The sequence below is a fragment of the Amblyomma maculatum genome, chromosome 7 (genome assembly GCF_055883805.1).
Source record: "Amblyomma maculatum isolate TAMU_Amacu chromosome 7, ASM5588380v1, whole genome shotgun sequence".
Classification (NCBI taxonomy): Eukaryota; Metazoa; Arthropoda; class Arachnida; order Ixodida; family Ixodidae; genus Amblyomma; species Amblyomma maculatum.
The window spans coordinates 7,545,054-7,569,244 of record NC_139350.1 but is presented as its reverse complement, the minus strand read 5'-3'; the positions used below and the strand labels follow the sequence as shown (position 1 = coordinate 7,569,244).

At 44.0% G+C, this 24,191-nt stretch overlaps 1 protein-coding gene across 1 annotated transcript in view; it reads left to right on the top strand.

Annotated features, from left to right (window-relative positions):
* Positions 1–17,427, top strand: part of LOC146182675 (uncharacterized) — a 61,703-nt gene extending 44,276 nt beyond the window's left edge. The window contains exons 5-7 of the mRNA XM_084608897.1: positions 6,320–6,352; positions 12,297–12,582; positions 17,359–17,427. Of these exons, the coding sequence (XP_084465023.1) occupies positions 6,320–6,352; positions 12,297–12,564 (301 nt within the window). The 3' untranslated portion in view covers positions 12,565–12,582; positions 17,359–17,427. The remainder of the gene's footprint in view (positions 1–6,319; positions 6,353–12,296; positions 12,583–17,358) is intronic.
* Positions 17,428–24,191: the final 6,764 nt, after the last annotated feature.

The window sequence follows — 24,191 nt, the reverse complement described above, 5'->3', positions numbered from 1 at the left end:
CTTGTGAATAGCTGGCGCCGTTTTCTGGTAAGTATTACCGCTCAAAACTGACAGATAATAAAGCCAACCATATGATTCAATATTTAACTTGTTGGAAGGCTTTTGATCACAAAAATTTGATGTTAATGCTGCATTATCATAAGTTGTAGGTGTTTTTTGTTTTTTGAAGCCCGGCTGCCGTGCCCTCTTTCGCAACAACACATGCACACTAGTTCTCAGAATCTCAAAAAGGGGCATCAAAAATTAACACGTCACCACAGCGAGAAAATTTAAACTATTTCTACGAGTGCATTGCCTAGACTAACCACTGGGTGGCGTTGGTTGCACGAGAAGTGATTCGTCGAAATTGGCCATTTAAAGCATCGATTGCTGGTGATTGATTTGAATAGGCGCGGTAACAAAAGAGAAGTGTCAATGCTCTGCTGTGTAAATCATACTCCCCCATCTACATTGTACTATCATGTGTTCCATTAAGTGGATTTGAAATGCAGCACTTCGAACGAGGTTGCAACCAAGCTTTTCATGTCATCCTTTTCCACAGTAATTCAGCTCACTAATCCTCATAGTGATGCAAGCTTTACGTGGCCTGTCAGGGTTTTCTCCTCTACGTTACAGTGAGCCGGTCTACACAAGACTACCGCAGATGATCTTTAAAGGGGTCATGACACCGAATTTTAGAATATAAACTGTTTGTTGCATCTTATTCCTGACATGCCAAGCAACTAAATTTAAAGTTTCAGCTTCATTGGAGCTGCAGATATTTTTAAAACTAGTGTTTTCATTTCTTTGTAAACAGCTTGCTGATCTGGCAACCAGCATAGCCAGTGATGACATAAACTGCTGTCACGTTGTCTGCTGCACGTTATGTGCAAGAGCAGTGTCAGTCACGGCTATGCCAAGCCGCGGCGAGCCGTGGCAAACCAAACAGCAGTCATGCCGCTAACCGCGGTTACCTCAGATTGAGCTTTTCGATCTGTTAGTGCTTTTAGCCTAAGCAATAGCAGTGTCTGTGGGCGGGATTCCGGGGCACATCAGTGCCAGAGTGCGAAAGGTGCATCAGCTGGCTCGCTTAAACAACAAACACATTGTGCACTGAAGCGCGTCTCGAAAGCAACATATAAAATGTGCACAGAGTGCCGTCCGACTGGAGGCCTCAGCCGCGTCTTGAAAGTAGAATATGGTGGATGTGGGGGCTTCACTACAGTTTGTGTTCTGTTTTCAGAAACATGCGAAGTACACTCACTGGGAGTCATGGGGGTCTATGAGCAAGCACGAACATAGTTTAGTTTTCTGCAGCTTATCGGCGTCGGCACAGCAGAAGACGACCCGGTGTCAGTCTGTTACATCACCAATCGTTTCAACATGGCGATCGTTGTCGGTGGGAGGAGCTTCGTGGTCTCAGCTTCATTCACTTATTTGGAAATAAAGAATGCGTCTAGGGTGCCAAAATTTCAGAAATACAGTCCAACTTCGCTATGGCGAACACATATATAGCGAATTATCAGAAAAAACGGACTAAAATCAATGTTCGGTTGGTGTATGGTTTATTTCTGTGGAAGTTCTTACTGTACAACGAAACAAAAATTTCAAAATTTGATGCTAGGTTGGCTATAATGAAGCAGTTCTGCATTAAAATGGCAAAAAATGCATAAAGGAGCCGGAAAAAACATCAAGCAATCAAGCGAATCGGCTGCCGCAGAAGTGTGTTTAAATCGCCGCTCGTTCGCGTGCCGCGTCATTCAGCGGCGCCAACCAAAACCAACCTCCGTGCGTGGTGATCTCAGGTCATGAATGGCCATGGCCGGACTCGAGCGTCGGTGCTGCCACCGCTGCTCAAGTCCTACCATGCAGCGGCTGACAGGCATGTGACTGACATGTCATCATCATTGCCTCATGGCATGAGCCTCTGCCATGGCAATTGACCCATATGCACGCTACACTCCCCTAGTCCGTTGGTTCCATCGTGCAAATTGTGTGCAAAGGCAACATCCTTTCTTAGTATTCATTTTTGTTCTTCAACACAGAATGAAATGCGAGATTTCATGTTTACACCAAGCTTATAAACTAAAATTTTACATTTTTTCATCTTTGTGTTGTCCATATTAGTGCACATTTTGTTTTGTTTTATTAGCAAACTTATTTATAGAAGTTTGGGCACGCACTTTTATAACGAATAAATTTTCGTGCCTCGTACTACTTTTCTTGTAACGAGGTTTGACTAAAATAAAAAATTAGGTATTATGTGCTAGACTACATGGCTGTAATATATTGGATGACCATGGCATGACCCTTTTAAAAGGCTTGTTGATGTAGAAATAGTTATAAACTGTAAAACAATCCTAGTTGGAGCTAATGCGTAGTGCTAAAAGCCTCACACAGATGCGGTGCAGATTTTCAAGCCCAATTCATGTACTACACACAGGTTGCGAGGTAAGGCAGTGATAGGAGTTGCAATGGCTACAGCACTATTTTTACCGAGTTTTGTGGCACCCGTGTGCCATTTATCCACTTTCGATTAGTTGTCATCCTGTATTATGAATACACTGTGACAGAACATTGGCCAATGCATGTCATGAGATTATAGTGGAAAAATGCAAAGATCTTGGTTCATATAGTGCAAATCAAGTGCAACAATATCAAGGCTTTACAATTCTAATTTGCCATTAAAAATCTCTTAAAAACAACTGAGGCGCTACCTTGCAGAGAAACACTGTTACTATAACGGTAGTGCTCCACATGACCACATGTCAAGAAAATATGACCGATTTTCATAGCAACACTTTTCTTCTTCAAGTAGCGCTTGTCATATTTTATGCTTTGCGCTCCCTTCAGTGCGTGCTTAAATAAAACCCACCCCTCCTGTCTATAGGCACCGTGCAGAAACCCACGGGGCAGTACTCGCGGCGAACAGGCAGCGCCACGAGTGAGGGCCGGAACAGTTTGATAGGGAGACGCGAGGTCACCTGGGCAGGGCGTGTGATTGAAAAAGGCGGCCTGTGCAGCGAAATGGTAGCAGTTTCAGCCAGCTCGAGTGACGTAGCGAAGCACAATGCGAGAGCCACACTACACAAGGCGCGGAGACAGGGACGAGCCCTGGCCGCCTGCTGGGCGTTTATTTCTAGGCTGGAAACACTTGACACAGAAGACAACAGGAGAAGCGCGCGCAGTTGGAAAAGGCCGAGCAAAAAATGAAAGGAGTGGGAGGGTGGGGGGCATAAAAAACACTTTAAAAATGTAGAAAAATACAAAAAAAAACATTTGTGGCGAACACCCCTCCTCCCAAGTGTGGTACAGCTTCACAAAGGCCAGCTCGAACGCCCCAAGCTGGGGTGGCTGAGAAAAAAAAAAAAAAAAAAACTGCGAAAAATCGAGCGGCCGAGAAGGATGGAACGAGTGTGGGAGAGAAATAGGAATTAATGAAAATGTAGTCGAAGAAGAGAAAAAAGACTAAAAAAAAGCGAGAAGCCTGAAAATTTGAGAACACTATTATTGGGGCCTGAAAATGCTGCAGTCACTTATATTATGCACAGATTTTGAAGAGCTTTAGCTGTTTTCTGGTGAGGCGGTTGCCACTTTTCTCGACGATAAAGGAAAGGATGGCAGATGGCACGCGGTCGCTGATACAGCGACACAGCTATGAGAATGGAAGCTGCCTTACAACACTGCACAAGCGATCTACAGTTTCTAATACACTTGCATGTCTTCTCTCTGTCACATGTCAGAATTGTAGCATGCTTAATTTTCTTTTTCGTTGAAAGAATGTCCTGCCTCATCCCGACTTGAATGCTAGTTTTCTTTCGTTTTTTTAAACGATCCTTAATGCCTCTTCAACGGTACTTTCAAGTCCTCTGCCACAAAATTAAGTTTTGACAGGGGAAGATAACAGGGGGCAGCCAGCCGCTCAACTTGTTTGGAGCAGGATGGCGTGTATTGAAGGCAAGATCTGTTCAGAGTGTCCACGAATAAGTAAAAAAAAAATAACATTGATTTCCTTTACTTATTTTTTACTATAGTCTCGATTGAGCTGTATCGCATGAGAAACAGCTTATGATTCGAGGTTCAACAGCTTAGTAGACACTGAAATGTCATTAACACAACTAAATGAATAAAGTGTATGGAATGGCAGACAGGGGCTTTATGAATCATATCTACAGAGGAGGGCGAAGCGGGCAGCGAGGGATGGCGAGCAAAAAAAAAACGTCAGGCTGGGGGACGGACAAAGGAAGCCGGCCAAGAGAAGGAAAGTAGCGGCATAAGTGTGGAAGGAAAGGGTGTGGAAAGAAAAAAAGGAACGAGCTGAGAGGAAGGAAAAAAATAATGAAAGCAAGCAAGCAAGCAAAAACAAAAAAGTTGCCAAGGTAATTTCGCGAAACTAATGCGCAAAACACAGTAGATGCGCCGTTAAAACGCTCCATTCTTGTTGATTACTCTGCATTGTACTAGTGCTTATGCAAGCTATCGTGGACAGGTAAATATATATATATTTTTTTTTTGTGCAGGTTGAGAAAGGAAGCTAATGCAGGTGAAGGTATAGTGTGTGCTCTTTTGGGAAAAATGCTCCGCGGTAAATCTGGATGCGGCAATATTCAGGCATGATTGCCAGCTCACTGCTCGTTGGAAGGCAGCGATTCGCACTTAGCGTCGCTTCGCTTTGCTTCGTAAAGCTTATTCGGTCACGTGAAAAATATTTTAGGCCAGTGAAAATGTGTCCAACAGCAGCAATCCAAGGACTGCGACCTAGAAATTAATTTGTCACCATAGAATGCTGCGAATCGAAAGAACGAACAGCGAATGTGCCCCACGCACAGCAGATCCGCCGCGACTCCGCTGCACGGCCGGGCGCACGTCTCTCTACCAAACTGTTCTTCCCGCCATGAGGGGCGCGCGCGTCGCACCGCGAGTTGCTCCTGCACGGGGCCTATAACTAGTGATCGGAGATCTAAACAGGAGAAAGATAAAGGTAGGCCTAAAGATTAATGTGCAGAAGACTAAGGTAACTTTGAACAGCTCAGGAAAGAAACAGCAGTGTAAAATAGGCAGCATAATGCTTGAAATGGTAGAATACGTCTACTTAGGATAGGTAGTTACTGCAGATCCGGACCAGGAAAGGGAAATAACTAGAAGAATAACCATGAAATGAAGCACATTTGGAAGGTATTCGTAGATTATGACTAGCAGCTTACCAGTATCACTCAAGAGAAAAGTGTATAACAGTTGCATCCTACTGGTACTCACCTATGAGGCTGAAACACTGAGGTTAACGAAAAGGATTCTACTCAAGTTGAGGACAATGCAGAGTGCCATGGAATGGAAAATGGTAGGCGTAATGCTAAGAGATAGGAAGTGTGTAGAGTGGGTCAGAGAAATAACTCGTGTTAATGACATTCTAGTGGAAATGAAGTAAAAGAAATGGTAATGGGCAGGGCAAGTAGTGCATAGAGAGGACACCCAAGGGTCTCTAAGAGCAACCAATTCGATCGCGAGGGGAAGAAAGAGTAACACAGGACAGCAGAAAATTAGGTGAGTGGATGAGGTTAAGGAGTTCACAGGGGTCAAGTGCATGCAGCTAGCCCAGGACTGGGTTAAGTGGAGGAAAATGGGAAAGGCCTTTACCTTGCAGTGGGTGTAGTCCGGCTGATGATGATGACCCCTCCTGTCGTATTGGTTTGGATTAGAGAAACTTTATTGATCAACAAGATCAATGGGATGGGGTCAGTGGCCCTCTAACAAAGGGTGACCTCTCCCATCCAGTCCGCAAGTTTGGCTTTCGTGTTCTTGTCCAGCTTCCTCTGGAGCTTAAGCCAGGCTCCCATTGAGGGTGCTGGTAGGAGGTCTTTTGGCAGCTTATTTTCCTTACAGTTCCATAGGAACTGTTCTGTTGGTTTTCCGACTGCAATGTACGCAGTTGGGATCGATGGGCTGTTTGGTAACTTTTGATTGAAGAATGGGGGTCATGACGTTTAAGCTCTACATAGGTTTCTGACCTGTTTTCTGATAAGGTCTGGGTGAGGTGAAGGATAAAGTTTCCACGCCTTATAAAGACGATTTGAGTTTTCTTTTCTTGTGTAAGTTTTGGTTTACAGGGGACTCACTTAAGTTGAGGACCACGCAGAGCTATGGAACACAATGGTAGATGTAACTTTAAGAGGTGGTAAGTGGGCAGAGTGGGTCAGAGAAATGACTCAAGTTCGTGACATTGTAGTGGAAAGGAAAAAGAAGAAATTGCCCTTCACAGCTTCTATTATTACAACCTCTTTGCTGACTGCCCAACATAACATAGTGGCTTCTTTGGTGACATATTTTCCTCTTCTGTTTACAGCCCCAAATATCTGCCAGAAGCACAGACACGAACGTAAGTGAAATCAAGAAAGGACAGAGTGTTGCAGCATAGCCTGGTATCTTGCAACACCCTGTTAGGTGCCACATTTTGTTTGGCTGAATACAGGGTACATTTAAAGGCCGCTGCTTTTTTGTCGGGAAAAAAAAAAAGCTTTAAGGAGGGCTGGGTATCTACATATGCTACTTCTCAGCAAACTCCTCAGAATTAATGAGAGAGAAAGGGTTAAGAAGAAAGCAGGAAAGAGGTACCAAACTGTCGGACTTTTAATTTTGGTCTGCTGGGATTCTTTAACATGCACTGTCATTTCGTACAGCACATCAAAGTTTTCAAACCGACAATGTTTTACAGAGGCCCGCAGTTTGAGCAGTTGCAAGGAACGGTCCCTTTGTCACCGTCTCATGGAAGAAATATGCAGCTCACTTTGTTTTCTGCTGTCCCTCTTCTCTCTTGTCTTGCACTGTGTGTTGCTGAGCTTGCTGTCTCCTACGAACCTGCTGTTCTGTCCACCTCCTCATCCATTTGCTTGGCATGCTAAGTGCACAATTGTGTACCAAGCTGACTCATAGCTTTCTTGACATTTCTGGTGAATTTTACATTCGTTGCATAACAAGATAAGTTATTTTCTATGTAGTGAAAGGCATTAAATGCAGGGACTGTATTATTTCGCAAAGCAGTGAGCTGTATGCCACATCTCTGCCATTTTTGATTGGACATATTTTGCGACCTGTGGTAACATTTCTGTGGTTTTTTTTTAGAGCATTGAGTGGTAGTGTGCACTGTCAAAATATAACTGTTCCCAAGATCCTTGGGGTTAAACAGATTGCAGCATTTTAGTGTTGTTGTTTCCGGTGAAAATTTACAGGAAATTTTGCGCATTACCCGCTAGTATTTTTGCACTTGAAAGTTAGCGAATTCTATTCTCAAGGCCTGAATGTACTGTTTAGGTGGAACTGTATTTTTTATAGAAGCAAGAAAGGGCATCTCTAAGGTTTAAAAGGAGAATGCCTACTACAATAGCTAGATTAAACAGGAGTTGGGTGGGCTTTATTTTTTTAGTTTTGTTGCTCAAGAATTCAAGGTTGACCTTGAGGCTGGTACCGTGCAGCTATTTCATTCTGAAAGTAATATACCTATACGTGGGCTGTAATGACAGAAGTGTTCTTTCTTTTTAGAACATGGTTTGGGGGGGGGGGGGGGGTGTTGCCAGTAACAAGGTGAATGCATTTAAGAAATACAATAGAAGCTTAACTATACGGATGTGCTTTATTTAAAATTAAAGTTAAATTTATTTTCTACAGTTCCTAAATGCACATAGAGGAGCCTCTGACTCTCTGCATACTCCTCCGGCTGTTTCATTGGCCTTCTGGTTTTGAAGCACCTTATGCAGGTGATGGTTACATTGTTTATGCTGCATATAAGCCGATGATAAAGCAAGCCGTTCTTTTCAAGCCCTAATAAGCTTCAGACAGCATTGTACAGTTCCTGGCAGCTTTGTGTGGGAGCAGGAATCCAATGCCAAGGCAGTTAATCCCTTCCTGCCTTTAAGCTTGGCCAAAATAGTCGTTGCTGTGCACAAAGAAAAATGTCTCCACATGTCAATGAGTAAAATTGCTTTAATGGCAAAACGTTTCTCAGAATAGGGCAGGCCTGCACATAGGTGCTTTGCCATGCTCATGGCATTGTTTAAATTAGATGAAAAATGAAGCCATGTGGCAATATTCTCTTTGACCCTGGGTTTAACTTATTGGTTGTATTGTGAGTGTCTCCGCATTTTCTCACCTTGAAAGAAGTTTATTAGTGAGGCTGGTGATAATGGTTGCACCCAGAAATTTTATGGCTTTCACTTTAGACTTAACTTTTTTAACTAACTGATATTGATTGGTGTGGTTTCATTAAAACCAGCAAATGGATTGCCCAGTCATGATCCTGTAAGAACCAAGGCAGTCAGGAAACAAGGAATGTGCACATTTGGAGGCATCCAATACCATTTACCCATTATCTGTCATGACTGAAGAGGTTAAAGACAAAGCTTTATTGGTGTACTGATTCCAATGTTCTGGAGCATAAGCCCTGATGATAGTTGTACACATTAACTTATTCTATACATGGGCACTGAAGCTGATGCACCTATATTCGGCACGTGACATGGATGTGAGTGCACTGCGCTCTTGAGTGCTTGGTGGGGTCCTTTGAGGAATGGATCAGGCATTGTGCACTTGTGACTTTCTAATAGCACTCACTTTTGCTGAAGGAAGAAGCTATGCAAAGTCTAGTAGTGCTGTAGTTTTCTCTTGTATTTCTGATCAGTGCTAGGAGAGCTTGGCGCTGCATGGGTTATGCCTACTTGGAACCATAGTTTTTGGAAGGGAGTCCGCAGTATGGGCTTCATGTTCGTTACTCAATTCTTTCATCAATGCATTTTTTTTTTTTTTTGCAAGTGATTCTCCTGCAGTTAATTTGCTGAGCCTCTTTTCAATGTTGCTGGCTAACAGGCCAGCTATGCAGCTTCCAAAATAACGCTTGGTAGGTATTGCCTGGGTGGCATGTGCATCATATTTGGTGGTAAAGTTTTATGCTCCTAAAAATTAAGAGGGCTCACCAGTGCCAACGTCCATAGAAAATACATGGTAACTTTCAGAAGCTCTAGCGTGTCCAAATGCGGTTAAATTTTCATGGGGTTTGTGGCAGCGTTTTCGTCTTTAGAGAATAGAGGAAATGTTGCGGGCAGATTTTATTTTTAAGGCTTCATTTTATTTCAAATCAGAGACAAATATTCCTAAAAATTGTGTTTTTAGATATGTCGGTCTTCCTTGTCATCTCATAAAAAAACTAGGCTAAACATCAAAATTTCCTCCGCAACATTTCCTCCCTTTTTCTTTCCTAATTGTTAATCTGCAATTTTTATCCATATCGAACCTATTGTTAGCGTTTTACAGGTTCTGAAAGTTGTGAATGTATTTTCTGCGGGAATTGAAGTTCGCGCCAAATTTAACTATTTGCGTCGTGGCTCCATCTGGTGTCAAACTGCTTAGACAATACTACACTCTACCACCAACCTCTTGCTTGTCAGTGTTAGTGCGCGCATGTTTTTCTCGAAATTTTGACCAACTTGACTTCTTTCTGTCCTTTTTTCTTGCTTGGGCTGTGAAGTGAGATGCCAGGCGCAGTCAAGAAGAACCCCCCCCCCCGCTGCCCGAGGATATAACATTTTTCGCACCAAAGCATAAGTGACTCACAGGGCCATTTATGTGGGAGAACAGCATTGTTCCCACCCCAACAAAGGTGTGCAGTGGTTCAGGCGACCTATAGTAGGATACAAGTGAAGGCAGGAGCAAACATCCTTGGCACCTATCCATTGTGCATGTAAAAGAGGCGCGACAGGAAAGCAAAGGAGATGAGCCTTTGTTGGCTTTTGTGCCCATGATGTGGGAAGTGGGCTTTTGAGCTCTAATCACCTCGCACCCTTTCTCCAACCTCCCCCTTCACACCTCCGCATGAAAAGCGAACATCCACTCTCCACAGCAAGGGGACAGAATCCTGTCTCCTTCCTTTTCCTGCCTAGCCTCTGCTGCATTGCCCACGGATCGGTTGGTAGGGCCAGCTGAAAAATCAATCCAGCGAGCCCTATGGTACCTATGGCTTCAATCAGGTTGGAAAGGTCTATACACGCTGACATCTCCCAAGGCAAGGGGTGAAATAACCATTTCGTTCCCTTTCTTGTCTAACCTCTGCTGTACTGTAGCTCCGACCTCATGAGAACTGGTCGAACCGGTCCGTCGTGTAAATAACATGACCTCAAAGGCGAGTAGCCTGGCAGGCAAAATCATTTAGTTCCACTTCTAAACCGGTTTCGCTAAGTCAAGCGTTCGACCACTGCCTTTATTCTCCCATTTAGAGCCGGCTCGGTATGCGCCGCAGCTAGCAGGACCTCCTGCACCACGCTGCAAAATACACAGCGACAAAAAAAAAATGCAACTCGAAGTAGGGCGCCTGCTAAGCCTTCCTTGGAAATCATATGAGGTAAGGAATTTCAGCTTGCAAACCAGTCGGAATTGGTTGGAAGATTTCCTTTTAGGGTTGCTGCCCCGTTTTTGCGTACAAAAGATCATACGCGGGTGGCGTGGCCACCACCCCTCTTTCCTTCTGTTTAGATTGCATTTTTTTATTTGAACAAAATAAACCAGTAGCAAGAAACCTGTTCCAATACATGATCGTGACAGTGACAAAAGGAAAGGGGAAAGATGCTCTGTAGTCAGGAAGGGTGTCCTAGACGATTTCTCGGCTGTCTTCATTTTTAGTTTTTGCATTCAAAGGTCGCTTGAGTGAGCGAGTCATCTGTGCTTCGACAATGTAATGAGGTTCGCGAATTGGAAGGCCACGGCTTGTTCTAGGGTCCACGAGTTCTGGCAGGAAACAGTGCATATAAAATTTTTTGAGACGTGGCAACATCTCGTCCTCTCAAAACGATTCGTGCCTGGAAATCACCTCAATACTCATGCCATTTTTGGTCCAGATTACAAACAAGCACTTTTGACGGCGAGCAATATTGAGCTGGCCTTGTACTTGGTACCAATAATTGCTGTTAGTCTTCATCTGCAATCTTCAGTCCTTGTTTTCGACACAGCAGGTTATTTTTTTGGCGCGAACTCCTTACGGACACTTGACTTCGACGAGGATATCCTCCCCAATGAGTCCGTCAGGGGAAGCGCCAAGAAAGGGGTTTTCCTGGTCAGCAAACAGGCCGCACTCTTTTACCACAACGTTGCATTCCTTCTCGATTTGCTTTAGTGCTAAGCACTCGTGGTCCTTTCCGTACCTTATGGCTTCAGATGTGATTTCTTTGTACAGGATATCGCCACCTGTCCGCCCACATCCCGTCGTTGCTTTCATTTTACACACAATCAAGGATTGAACGAAACACACATGTCTTGTTGGTACGAAGGAGCGGAAGATATATGTGTTCGGCGACGTGAACGCTGGCAGGCAACTAGGCAAAGTAAACGGTCATACACTCGCGGACACCTCTCTGTGGCTATGTAACCGAGGCAATGCTGGAAAGGGAAGCAGACAAGATTTTGTGCACTAGGAGTTCCTTTCTTTCCTTTTATCTGGGGGCTGAATATTAGGGTCCCCAACACAATGGATTGTTTTCCAGTAACCAAAGTCTAATATGGGGGAAGGTTCCCTTCACGTTTTCAACTCTGTCAAAAGATGATTCACACCTTTCTCTCTCCCTAGTCGAAACCAGCCCTGCTTAGTACTGCCTGCAAAGAATCCTCACCCTACCACTGTAAAGAGTAGTAAACCGGTTTCTTTTACCAGTTAACCTCCCTGCCTTTCCTCCTCATCTTCCTTCTCTTCCTTCGCACAAAAGATGGGAGGGGGCATAGGCGACCCAAACTGGAAAACACTACAATGGTGCGCTACTGGAGAAAAGGACCATTCTCTGGCCCCCACTCCGGTCCCCCAGGTTTGGCCGCATATCAACTGAAAGTTCTCGGCTCTACTTTTTGTACGCGGAAGAAGTAACACTTTCGTGTCACGGTGTAATTTACACACCTGGACGGGGAATAGAACTTTCCTCCCTTTTGTGGTGCTTAAGTGCTGCCATCTATCGACAAAAAAAGTTCAAATCTGAGTTGCCTTGCAGCTGGTGAGCCCTCTTAATAGGTGGTGGTCAATCAGTTTTTTTTCCTTTAAGTCTCGCTGAACCCTAACATGTACCTGCATTGCGCAAGCATTGTGCTCTGTGCAATTTGTGACTCTTCAGCATCATTTGAGGCTTTCTTTTTGCCTCCTCTTATGATCTTTGTTACTGGCATTGTGATGTAAGTTACTGCAGGTACTAAATTGCATGTAGGATTTTCTTGATTTGGACAATAACATTGAGTCAGGTGTTTAAAGTTAAAGTGCACTTGCTGACCAATTGATATTTACACTATTTTTCCTTTGCCAGCCTTTTTGTGTTGCTTGGTGTGCGGAACAGAGGGGTTCCCATTGTACGGCTGGAGCGGCTGCATTTCGATTCAGCTTCCCTGGCCACCGAAGCCGGCCAAGTGCCTGAAACAAAGGATATTTTAGAAAATGATCGTGATCCCCAACCAAATTCAAAACGCCGAAACAAGGCCAGGAAGAAAAGCCCATCCAAGACTGCTCCTCGAGCCTGCAAGGGTGGCAAACAGTCACCATCTAAGTTACGCCTCTCACTGCAGCTGTTTCACTAGCAGCTGTTGTGAACTTTGGTAGGTGGCCTGGCAACCTTTTTAAAACTTCAATGTGTATAGTAGCAGCATTTATTTTGGGCAGGCTTTATCAATTTCATGCTATAGTTGTATTGCCTGATGAATCTTTCACCGGCACTTTTGCCATTCCTTTCATGGCCTGCTTTGAATTGTAGTTAGCTGGCAATTTTCCAGATGCAAGATTGGAGTTGATTGTTCTGAATTAGTTTTTCAACACTGGCTTGCAATCAACTCATTCATTCTTTCTCTCTTAAATCTTTCTGACATTCATAATTTTCTTCATGTAATTATAGGCATATTTTAAAGCTTTGTTTGAGCTAAAGTGTGTGGGCAGTGCTTTCTTAAGTAACTTGCAGGGCGGAAGTGCGGAGCTTGAAACGACTTTGATGTTGCACAAGTGACAACCCGTCACTATCGTGGCATGACAGACTGCCACTGGTCAGCTCTTAGTCTGCTAGTGTGATACTGTTTGCACCTTGACTGGTAATGAATCATTGTCAACTGCATCTGAAAGCTTGGGGCCTGTTTCTGTCTAGCTCATTGGTGTAGCTTCTTGTGTGCCAAGCTAACGTGCTCTTACGCCATGAACCTTGCCTGGCTGTCGCTCTGCGTTGGACAAGTTTGATCTTTCCATTTTTTTTGCTTGATTTTGAGCAACATTTTGCGGCCAAGGCAGCTTGAATATCTCATCTATTAAGCTTTTTTTCACCTGTTTGGAGGCATATTTCTGGCTGTCAAGGAAGAGATAGTCCTTTTGTGCGTGGCAGTACTGGGAGACAGCCTGACCAAGAGCAGTTGGTTGGTGTTTGGTTGATAGCCACCCTTTCGTCTGTAGCTTGGCTATTTTTACTTTAGCATGAGTTACACATTGACCACATTTATCACAAGCCTTTGTGTTCATAAGCTATAAATATAGCCCTTGATTTTTCACTCACTTGGCTTAGTACAACACAGATGGGCGCTGGCTGCTGTGCAACTCTAGTCTGTTAAAGGGGCAGAAAGGCTGGTTTCTTTTTGACAAGTGAAGCAACCACACTTTAAAATCAGGACAGCATTTACAAAATGCAGACGGTTCTTACATAATGGTGTTACTCTTTTAAAATGATAAAATTCTGGTAGTTACTTGTTTACTGCTCTGATATCATTTGTGTTGTAGTAACACTCAAGAGCTTGACCTGCTTTTTCACATCCTAGTGTACATTAGAGCCTTGTTGATACATTCGTGGTTCATCTGGTTTTCAGTTTCATGTGCTTAAAAATTGTGGGCAGTAAAGCATCCTCCATAAAGTTACGCCGTTTTTCTTCCAGTTAATACGTTCCCGCATAACACTATTTCCCGGTCACTGTATTGGAAATTTTGACAACTTGTGATGGTATAATACATTTTACGATCAACCGGACATGTGCTAACGAGCAGTCGTGACATGAAAAGCTGGTCAGTGGCATTCATTCGCCACTGTTACTTTTCTGCAAGGCCCAGGTGCAAAGTGGTGGTGCATCAAAGAAGGCCAACTATGGGGAGAAGTGAAACAGTTTAGCTTGCATATGAGCGGGCCGGGCTGGGTTGATGCAGTTGAGCAAAAATGCTGCAACTAAGTCATTGCCATGGCTTCCCCACGTGGCACTGGTGTTAGGGGGCGAAGCATCCGGAAACTATAAAGGAAATCATCTCGGCTTGTCATTGCCTTCTAAAAACCGGATTTGTTTCTAAATTCCCTGCTGTGGACAGCGCAAAGGCAGACTAAATTCTGCAAGGGCTAAAAAAAGAGCAGTGCATGCTTTGTCTATAAATGCTTGTGTACACTTTGATGCAATGAAAGTCTGAATTGTAAATACCCTCGGACACCATTCAGGCGTTAAATTTTTCAACATCGGACAGTTTGGATCATAGGCACCTCACCCCCCCCCCCCCCCCCCCTATTACAAAAATATGTATCAGTGAGATTTTACTGTAATGTTGAGGATGCGTTCCCTTGTGCTGTGGAACATTGCCAATGGTACTTTCCTTTTGCACTCCTTGCACTTTGCAAGACAAATTATAAAATTAGTGTGTGCAAGAAAAAAAAAATTGCCCAGGTTGCATCACACTACAGTGACAGCACAAAGATTACCTTGCTTGGGTCACTTTTGCTAAGTTTCCAATGAAGGAGGGAGCACAAGAGGAGCTCTACTACATGGCTTATTATGCATTCCAAGTATAGTTTTAGAATCATTAGAAGCCCCTGGGTGGTGGGGTATGCTACCACAGTACCGGAGAGACGAGAACTAAGTCTGGTTTCCTTGTCGATAACTATATGGCTGTTAACATAGAGGAATTTTATAGTATTAAGGAGTAAGTGGCAGGCATCATAATTAAGCTTAATAAGTGGTATAAACTGCAGGTTGTACAATAATACGGGCCTGCATACAGTCATGATGTCCAGGCAGTCAAAGGCTTCTATGACATTGTAGAATCTGCAGTGGGGAAAGTAAAAAATGGAGTATACTGTATTGATGAGCAACTTCAATGCTAAGGTAGGAAAAAAGCAGGCTGGAGACCAGGCAGTGAGCGACTATGGCATTGGTTCTAGGAATAGCAGGGGGAGTTACATGTTGAGCTTGCAGAGTGCAATAACTAACAAATCATAAATACCTTGTTCAGCAAATGGAAGAACTGGAAGTGGACGTGGAAAAGCTTTAACGGGGAGGCAACAAATGAAATTGACTTCATACTGTGTCCTAGCCCCGCATTATGCAGGATGTAGAGGTAATCAGAAAGGATGGTCAGGTCTCGAATTAATCTAGATCTGAAGAGGAAACAAAATAGTTTAGTGCGAAAAAATTTCATCAATGAGTTGGGGTTGGAAGTGCTGCTCCATTTGCTCCAGACTGCTTTTCCTGCTGCATTCTACTCCAAAACTGCTCTAAACCGGCTGCCTTAATATTCTGTCATCAAATTTAGCAGAACACTGATCTGCCGCACAGTGAGCCATTAGTGATTTTTACCAAAACTGTGATGCAATTCAATTAAGTGGTTGTGAGAAGCACAGCAGGGCGGTGGCATTGTGACTTGCATGTACACATTGTATGGGCCACCATAGTCCAAATTGTGACACCATGTTGGTGGCAGAGTTATGCACCTTTGGGCCTAATGCATGTAAAGTAGAAAGCACAGAGCATAATGTTTGTTCACAGGTAAATTTGAATCAATCCACTAGCAACTGAAAATTTTACGTGCTCGTGATGTACCACCTTCCCCCAACATTCTCAATTGCCAATTATGAAAGGGGCAAGATCAGGGAGCTAAGCAGTCACCGTGGGTTACCTTAAGCCATTAACAAACTTGTCTGGCAACAAAGAAATAGCAGAGTAGTTCTATTGGTTATGCTGTGAAGACAAGGGTGTACTTCGTCATTGAGCCTCTTTGCTAGTAATGTGTGAAGCCTGTCCCGGAAAAAAGCATATTGAAATGCTTCGGGCATAACGCCACGACGGTGCCAATTACTAAAAATGCTGTCATGAGTGCTGAAAGCGTACCCTATCGCTAACATGTTCAAATTAAGGAACCCCCAGCATCGCTGAAGCGAAAACATGAGCTACTGGCAGGCCATAACAAACCTTGAGGAGAAGGTACCTTTGAGTGTCAGCTATCCGCTCTAAAGGCACTATTTACCAGGCCCCAGGAATTTAGCAGCACAGGCTTAAGGTCAAAGAGAATATATGCAAGATAAGGAAGGGAAATGCGCCAACAATTAATGTGAACTACAAACTAATGGTGGTGCTTGAGTGCATGAAAGTTCCAAGTTTGAATCTTCCAAGTCAAAAAGGTCAATAGCTTTTGGCGACACTTAATGTTCAGGTATGAAGTGTGGAAGCAAGCATTCTGATTGTTGCTCAGGTCAGCTGGGTTATCTTCAGCACCTATACTTGTTTTTTAGTTGTCTTGTCAGAGATTAGTGTGTACTCAGCAAAGCATTGAATGTTAATAAAAAAGAATGAAATTGGATATTTTTGGATGTCTGGAAATGAAAATTGCAGTATTAAAAGGTTTACCCTAGACACATTGTCTAAAACGTAATTTTAATGCTCCAAAACACTATTGCTCCAAAGCTGCTCCAAACTGGCTTAATTACTGCTCCCTAAGATGCTCGAAATGGCTCGAGCGTGCTTCCACCCCTGAATTTGGTTATTTGTGAAGTTTTTGCAATTTGATCCTCACTATTGCAGAGGTTTGCACAGTTGATCAGAGTTGTTCCAACAGCTAAATTCTGTATGATCCAGAGGGCTTTTATATCAATGTTTCATTGGTGATAGATTGGTCGGTCACGTCACTGGGTACATCAAGGGAGTCAAAAGGCACGGGCATAAAAGAAAGCATAGAGGAATTTTTTTGCATGTGTTGAATAATGTGAAATAATAATCATGAAGGTAATGGACTGAAAAGTAGAAACAACTATATTCCACTGGTAGCATTTGAACCCACGACCTCTGAAGTTTGCATCCGGTGCCCAACAACTGAGTTACGGTTTTCTTGTGTATTTATGTTGCGTGTAACCCATCCTTGAGACTGTGCGCCACCTTCCTCCCTAAGGTGCCGGGCATGTAATTCTCCATATTACCTTGAGTGTCACTCAGAACATGACTTAACGGCAAGGGTGGGGTCTGTGCGATAACCTTCTTGCATCACTTATTAAGCTGAAGCCACCAGGTTCAAAGCCCTCATTAAGCAAATCAGCTCGTAACAAAGCTCATTGTTCCTGCATTTGTCTGAGCATTGGTTGCAACTGTATCTTGCAGTGATGAAGAGGAAGGCAGGGATGCTGTGGTGGTTGGAGAAGAGGAGGGTGAAGGGGATGACGATGGAGGTACGAGGATTTCTCACTGAGCAAGACATGCATGGACAGGTCACCCTTGTCTATGCTTTTAGTTTGCAAGCTATGGTTGGCTCTCAGCCAGGCACTGGCTCATTTTCCCCATCTGGATGATTTTGTGCCTCTTGCTTCTTTAAAGGCATGGCTGTAGCAGAGCTGTTTAGAACTTATATAGGAGGACGGGGTGTTATGGAGGGATATATAGTGAAAGTGCTCCAGAGGGGGATGTCAGAATAGGCAAAAAGAGGCTTGAGGGTTGCAGAGGTGTCCCTGAGCAGATTGGGCTTGCTGTGGTGCGTTACTGACCTTCTGCCATGTTGTATTACAGGGGACCTGGAAGGGGAAGGTGGTGATGGGGACTGAGCCAGGGGTTGTGCATCAGGGGTCGCAGGGGGCAAGAGGACAGATGTGCTGCCATTCAGGGGAAGGATCTCTTGCCACTCTCATTCGAGAGAGTCATTCATCTCTACACCCTGTGGGGAAAGGGGAAGTGCCACAGACAACACATCTACTGCGGGCAAGATGAAGTGGGCATATGCCATGCTATGCTGTCAAACACCCATACAATGTTAAACAAGCGTCTCACTTGTATCTCTGCCACCACTACTAGACCTCTCTTCTGACCTCACATCCTGGAAAGAGCATTTGTTATTCTGCCTTCCCTGTTATTTTTCCTTTTGCCCTTGTTTTCTTGTTTTTCTTCCACATGTGCATAGTATTTCATACTCGTTTTTGTTAACTATTATGCCTAAGGGAGAAAGGCAGAGCCACTTTGTCGTTTTGGTTTACTGGTAATGGCCCACTTGAAGCAAGGAAACTATAAACACATATCTTGCTACCTATTTTTCTTAATAGTCTCTCACTGCAGCTACAGGTGCAGCAACGTGGAGTTCTCTTATTGGTGTGCCCTTTACTCTATTTTTTCCACCCCTAAACTCTTAAATGTGGTCGCTAGAGCGGCCATAGGTGGGTGTAGTTTTGCAGTACCTCTACAGAGGGCTTCTCATCCCACTTTGTTTTTGGGAAGTGTTTGCGGGGCTATTGCTACCAAACCAAAAGGACGCAAGTGCGGGACTTTATGTGGTAGGACTGTTCATTCAAGTTCACAGTTGTATCACAGAGCTGCTTACAGGCAGTGGATGTTTGGCAGTGAGGAGTGGTCGTTTTTTGCTTCTCCAATCATTGGCCGAGTTTTTCTTGTGGGAATAAAGCACTGATCTTTCCTGCTGACCACCAATACACCATGTTTTGTCCCATTTCATGGAAATGTTTCTCGCATTGTATCCTTTGTGAAAAGTGTGCATCTTTTTTCCTGGAGTCATTTCTTTCCCACTTTTTGTTATGGATTGTAAAAATGTCGCGAAAAATGACCTCCTCCTTCTCACGGTGTGAATTTTTATATATTGGTGTAATGGTCATTAGTATAAAAATAAAAGCTTTCCATCCTTATTCTTCAGTGTCTGGACTCTGGCCACTATAAGCTTGCTTTTTTTTTAATCTGTGCTGTTTAACGGTGCAAACCTGCAAATACTCAGGTGCAAATACTCAATACACCTGCAATAAACCTGCAAATACAAACTGCAAAAGGTGCAAATACTCTCCCAGGAGTTAGAAGTTTGCTGTCGGCTGTACAAGCCAGAGTAGCAGGTGGTTTCCTTGGCCGCTTCTATCATTGCGTAGTGTTCCAATTAGGGAACTGACATTGTAAGTTGCCGATTGATTTTTTGGACTCCCAATTTTTAAGACCTGCCAGATCATTTTGACCGCTATAGCACTGTCACGCGCTCCGTAGAGTACATATAATGCTGACCAAAATTTAGGACTTTTGAAACTTCTATTTTCCAAACTTTTTCTCAATCGTCGATCAAAAGCTATGAAAAATTGCCGCATCACTGCCATTTTGTTTTTCTGCAATTTAGAACTCTTGCTGGATACATTCCGGCATGCCGTTATACTTGACAGTAGGCATGACTAGCTGGGGAGGGGGTGGGAGTTAATGGACCATTACTCCCTGAAGTCAAGTGGCCTGCACAGCATTTACCTCCTCCACAGTTCTGTCAACCGGCACCGATGGGTCTCTGCCCCATTGCGGGCAGGCCAGCATGTGAGCCCATTGTCACATTATCATATGTCATGGCTTGCACGTAGCTGTGAGCGAGAAAGAAAGTGGTGAGGGTCGGCGTGGTGACATGATGTGCAGAAATTGAGGGGGAAAAAGTGCCTGCTGATAACAGGCGCTGGTTTTAATTCATTTCGCAATGTGCATGGTGTCGTAACTGAATGTGCTTTCCAAGAGCTTTGTGTGAAATATGAAAGCTCATTGCGAAATGCATTTCAACTCTAGATTGTTGCTGGAGCTAACGAGACAGTGTCGCTTTTTTTCTTTAAATCGCTGCACCCACAGAGCCGGCCACCACTGCCATTTTTAAAATTTTTACAAACGAAATTTTGAAGCTGATAAAGCATGGAGCATATTATTTTTCAAGTAATATTAATCACCCACAAGTAATTGCAGCTAATTGAGAAAATGCACTGTGCATATTGCATAGCACCTTTTGAATTGTTGGTGGAGAGAAGTGAGCGAGGCTGACCAACGCAAACTACAAGCCATTAGGAAAGTTGTCCGGCTGTAAATACTACACAAGTTGTTCTAATCCTTATGCTGTGAAAACGTACAGGTTGTCCACCATTGAACCTTATCGCCAGTGATAAGCGTGTCAGGCCTACATCACACACAACTATGCTAAAAGCATTTGGGGTGGTGCGGCAAATACGCCAGTTGCCAGGAAACATCTCGAGTGTTGGAAAGCCGTTAAGAGGCTAAATCACCAGGACAAGCTCAAAGGTTGCTAAAGCAAAAATGAGCTATTGGCAGGAACCAGTGAAGTAAAGATGCTGAAGGATAGGAAAAAGGCTGATTTTCAGTGCTGTCAAACCTCCCAAATGATGAAATTGCTTGTGAATCTTTTTCTGCACTGCAGTGGTGAAACTGCTGTGCCATTTTTCTGCCATTTTGATACAAATACCACATTGTTTCATGCTGTGCCGAAAGCAAGAAATTGGCTGTGTATAGCTGGTAGCCCGTTATACCTAGTGGCACGGGCAGAGGCATATTATTTTCGGTGGCCTCATCATAGCATATATGTATAGCTGGTGTACTAAAGAAGCTAGGTATTCCAAGGCACCAAGTTATTGTAACGAAAGGAAAAAGGAAGGCCAGTAAGGACAATACACCCCATGTAAGGCAAGCAGGTGACCTAAGCCCACTCGGGGTGGCTGAAAACAAATGGAAAACAAAATGCGCAACGCAGTGTGTGTGTGTGTATGTGCAGAGGAGGGAGGTAAGAATTTACCAGTTGCTTGAGAGTAAGTATACATGAATAGCAGTAGGAACGAAAATCCTGAGATTATAAAAGAAAGCAGTATAAAGAAAACCTTGCAAAGAACAGAAAAAAACATGCAAACAAAAGTACAGGTGTCCAACTGGGGTGCCCATATTGGAAGGTGACTACTAGGGCATGTCCATCACACAAGTATTAGGCTTCCAGCGCTCGAGCCTTTAGCTAATTGCACCTTGCAGAGGAGCTATAGACCCCGCAGAAATGCCCCTTGGAGCAACTAGGACTGGAGTGACCCCGCTGTGGGGAGCCCTTGCCCCATCAGTGACGAGCTGATGGTACTGATGTGGACCGAAGTTGGGTGCCACATTTTGAACCACTTGAGTAGAACTGCATTGTTCTAGAACACTGTAGTTATCGAACACTATAGTAGAACTCTAACTTGAGGCAGTCATGTAAAAACATGGGGAAATCGACGTGGAGTATACGCAGCTGTTCACTGCAGTTTGGTAGACAGTTTGGAGGGTGGTGAATCAAGCTGAGACATCTTGTAATTGCAGAAAGCATTGAAACGACGTCACAAGGGTACTCATCAGCTGCGCAACCTATTAGAGGACTAATCGTGAAGATGCAGATTTACAGCCACATGGGGTCCTAGCTGCCCTCCCGTTGCAAACAATTTGCCCTCACAAAGAAACCATCGATTCCGTGTCATTGTTAGGGTGGCTACCGTTGTTGCCAAGCGCAGCAATGGCGGCCTGCCAACAAGTGGTTGATCTGCACGAGACGAGGCATTTCGGAGAGCCTCGCGATGGTTTCGAATTATGTTTGCACAGTTTACGAGTACAACCTGAGGGGTCATGTCGTGCGGTGGCTGTGCAAAAACTTCGCATAAAAGGCAGCAAGGGAACATAAAAGTCTCCTTAAATGTTGGCCCTAAACAATGCTGTTTCTTGTCTCCCACTATATGCACCCACTGCTAAGCTGATGAATTAGCCTTCCCATGATGGGGGAGGGAAGAGGTGAGGCAAGCAGAAATACTGACTGCTTGTATTCTATTAAAGGAAGGTATGAGACTTCTGATGCACGTACAAGAAGAGAGTGAGAAGTTTGGGCTTAAACTGAACATTAAAAAGACAAAGATCATGGCGTCTTGCCCTATCAAGTCCTGGAGCATCAATGGACAAGAAGTGGAAGCCGTGACAGATTTTCTGTTCTTGGGCTCCAAGATTACCTCGGAAGGAGACTGCAGCCATGAAATTAGGAGGAGCCTGCTTCTGGGAAAGAGAGCAATGGTTAGCCTTGACCGCCTAGTAAAGAGCAGAGACATTAGTCTGCCAACCAAGATCCGTATAACTCGTGCTATGGTCTTTCCAGTTGTGATGTATGGATGCGAGAGTTGGACTGTGAAAAAGGCTGACCGCCGAAGAATTGACGCGTTTGAATTGTGGTGCTGGCGAAGACTCTTGAGAGTTCCTTGGACTGCCAGAAGATCAAATCAGTCGATATTGTCGACCATAAACCCTGACTGCTCATTGGAGGGTCAAATTCTAAAGTTAAAGCTCAGCTACTTTGGTCATTTGATGAGAAGAGAGGAGTCGCTGGAGAAAGATTTGATGTTGGGAAAGGTTGAGGGTCGCCAGAGAAGGGGTAGGCAGCGAACACAATGGTTAGATGGCATCCTCAAGGCACTGCAGATGAAGTTATGTGATGTTAGGAAGATAGTGAGAGACCGGAAAGCGTGGCGTGACATGGTCCATAGGGTCACGAAGAGTCGGACACGACTGAACTGAACTGATGCGCCATATACATGGAACGGGTTTGCGCACCATATGTGATGTGCTTTATCATATGTAAAGGTTTGTTTTGATATGCATGCGGGCTCACGATTTGCTTATTTGCTTATCAAGGCCATCCATTTGGCAATAAAGTTAATAGGGCACTGTTTCCCCTTTAATCCTTCTTTTGTGTGCTCTAACACTTCCAAGCACTCATGGATGCACCGCGACCTATCAGAATCTTGAACTCTATTTGCAATACAGCGTGACGTTCACTACAGAGTACAGCGTGACGTTTATTGCCAAATGGATGGCCTCGAGAGACCTCAGAGTTATACTATCAGATAAAGAAGGGTATTTTACTATTTTTTCTGAGAATCAGTTTCAAGAAAAAGCGGAGGCTGTTGTTGAGAAGAATTTCGAAAGGTTTCCTATAAAAGCGACCATGGTAAAAGAGAGGGCTATGGCTCTACTAGGCGATCTTGGGCTTGAACGGATACGTGAACAGGTGAAAAATGCAAGCAATTACATTTGGAGACATTCTTCTCGGCAAAAACCCATAAACGAGATGGTCCGTTCAGAGCCATCGAATTTGAGAAGAGCACGTGGCAGCACCTGGTCTCCAAATATTTGCAGAAACACCTTTCCTCGTTGACTTTATCAGATCCCCTAAGGCTACCTAACTCTGAAGCCCTTGTTGAATTCCTTAAAGAACACAACCCAAGAAAATGTGTTGGCTTCAGCATGGATGTCAAGGATTTGTATTATAGCCTCCCCCATGAATGCCTCCTTAAGCGTGTTCAAATGTGCATTACTGAAGACAATAATGAATGTGACTTCACTGATGCCTCAGGTGTAAGTGTTGGAAGTTTCATTGAACTTTTGAGGTTCTACCTGGAGTCCACCTTCATAGGCTAGAAGGACAAGCTGTATACGCAGAAGGCTGGAGTATGCATTGGGTTGAGTGTCGCACCGGTCTTGAGTGACACCTTCTTAATGTACATGGACAGACACTTGAAGGATAACATGGAGGGCCTACATCATTCCACCTTCAGGTATGTGGACGACTTTTTAGTATTCACATACCGTGAAGGATTCAATCAACGAATGAGGGACATTATGGATGCTTTTACTGAGTGTGGATCCGGGCTGGAATTTACTGTTGAAGAACCAGTTGACGATCGGTTACAGTATTTAGATTTATTGATTCAATTCGGTGAGGATCATGTTTGTTGGAAATACAACCCGAGATCGGTGAAGCCCTTGCTAAGCTACAATTCGGGGCATTCCAAGTTAGTGAAGAATGGGATGATCAATACATGCTTATTGAATGCGTTGAAGAAATCTTGCTGCCACGGCATGGGCAAGAGTTTTGAAAGACAAGTGACAAGAATTGCAAAGGCCGGTTATCAGGAGTTGGTTATTAATGAGGCCAGTTACCGGGTACTGAAGAGCCTTAAAAGAACGCACAGACTGAAATCCCTGCCCAGCATGGGTGAGAAGAAGAGGAAGGTTGCAGTGGTACCGTATGTGCACAGAATTACACATGACCTCAAAAATGTAGGCAAGAGGTATGGTGTTGACGTCGCATTGACCGCCCCGCTCAGGATGAAGAGGATTTGCCCGGCTACCCGGCTATTCAA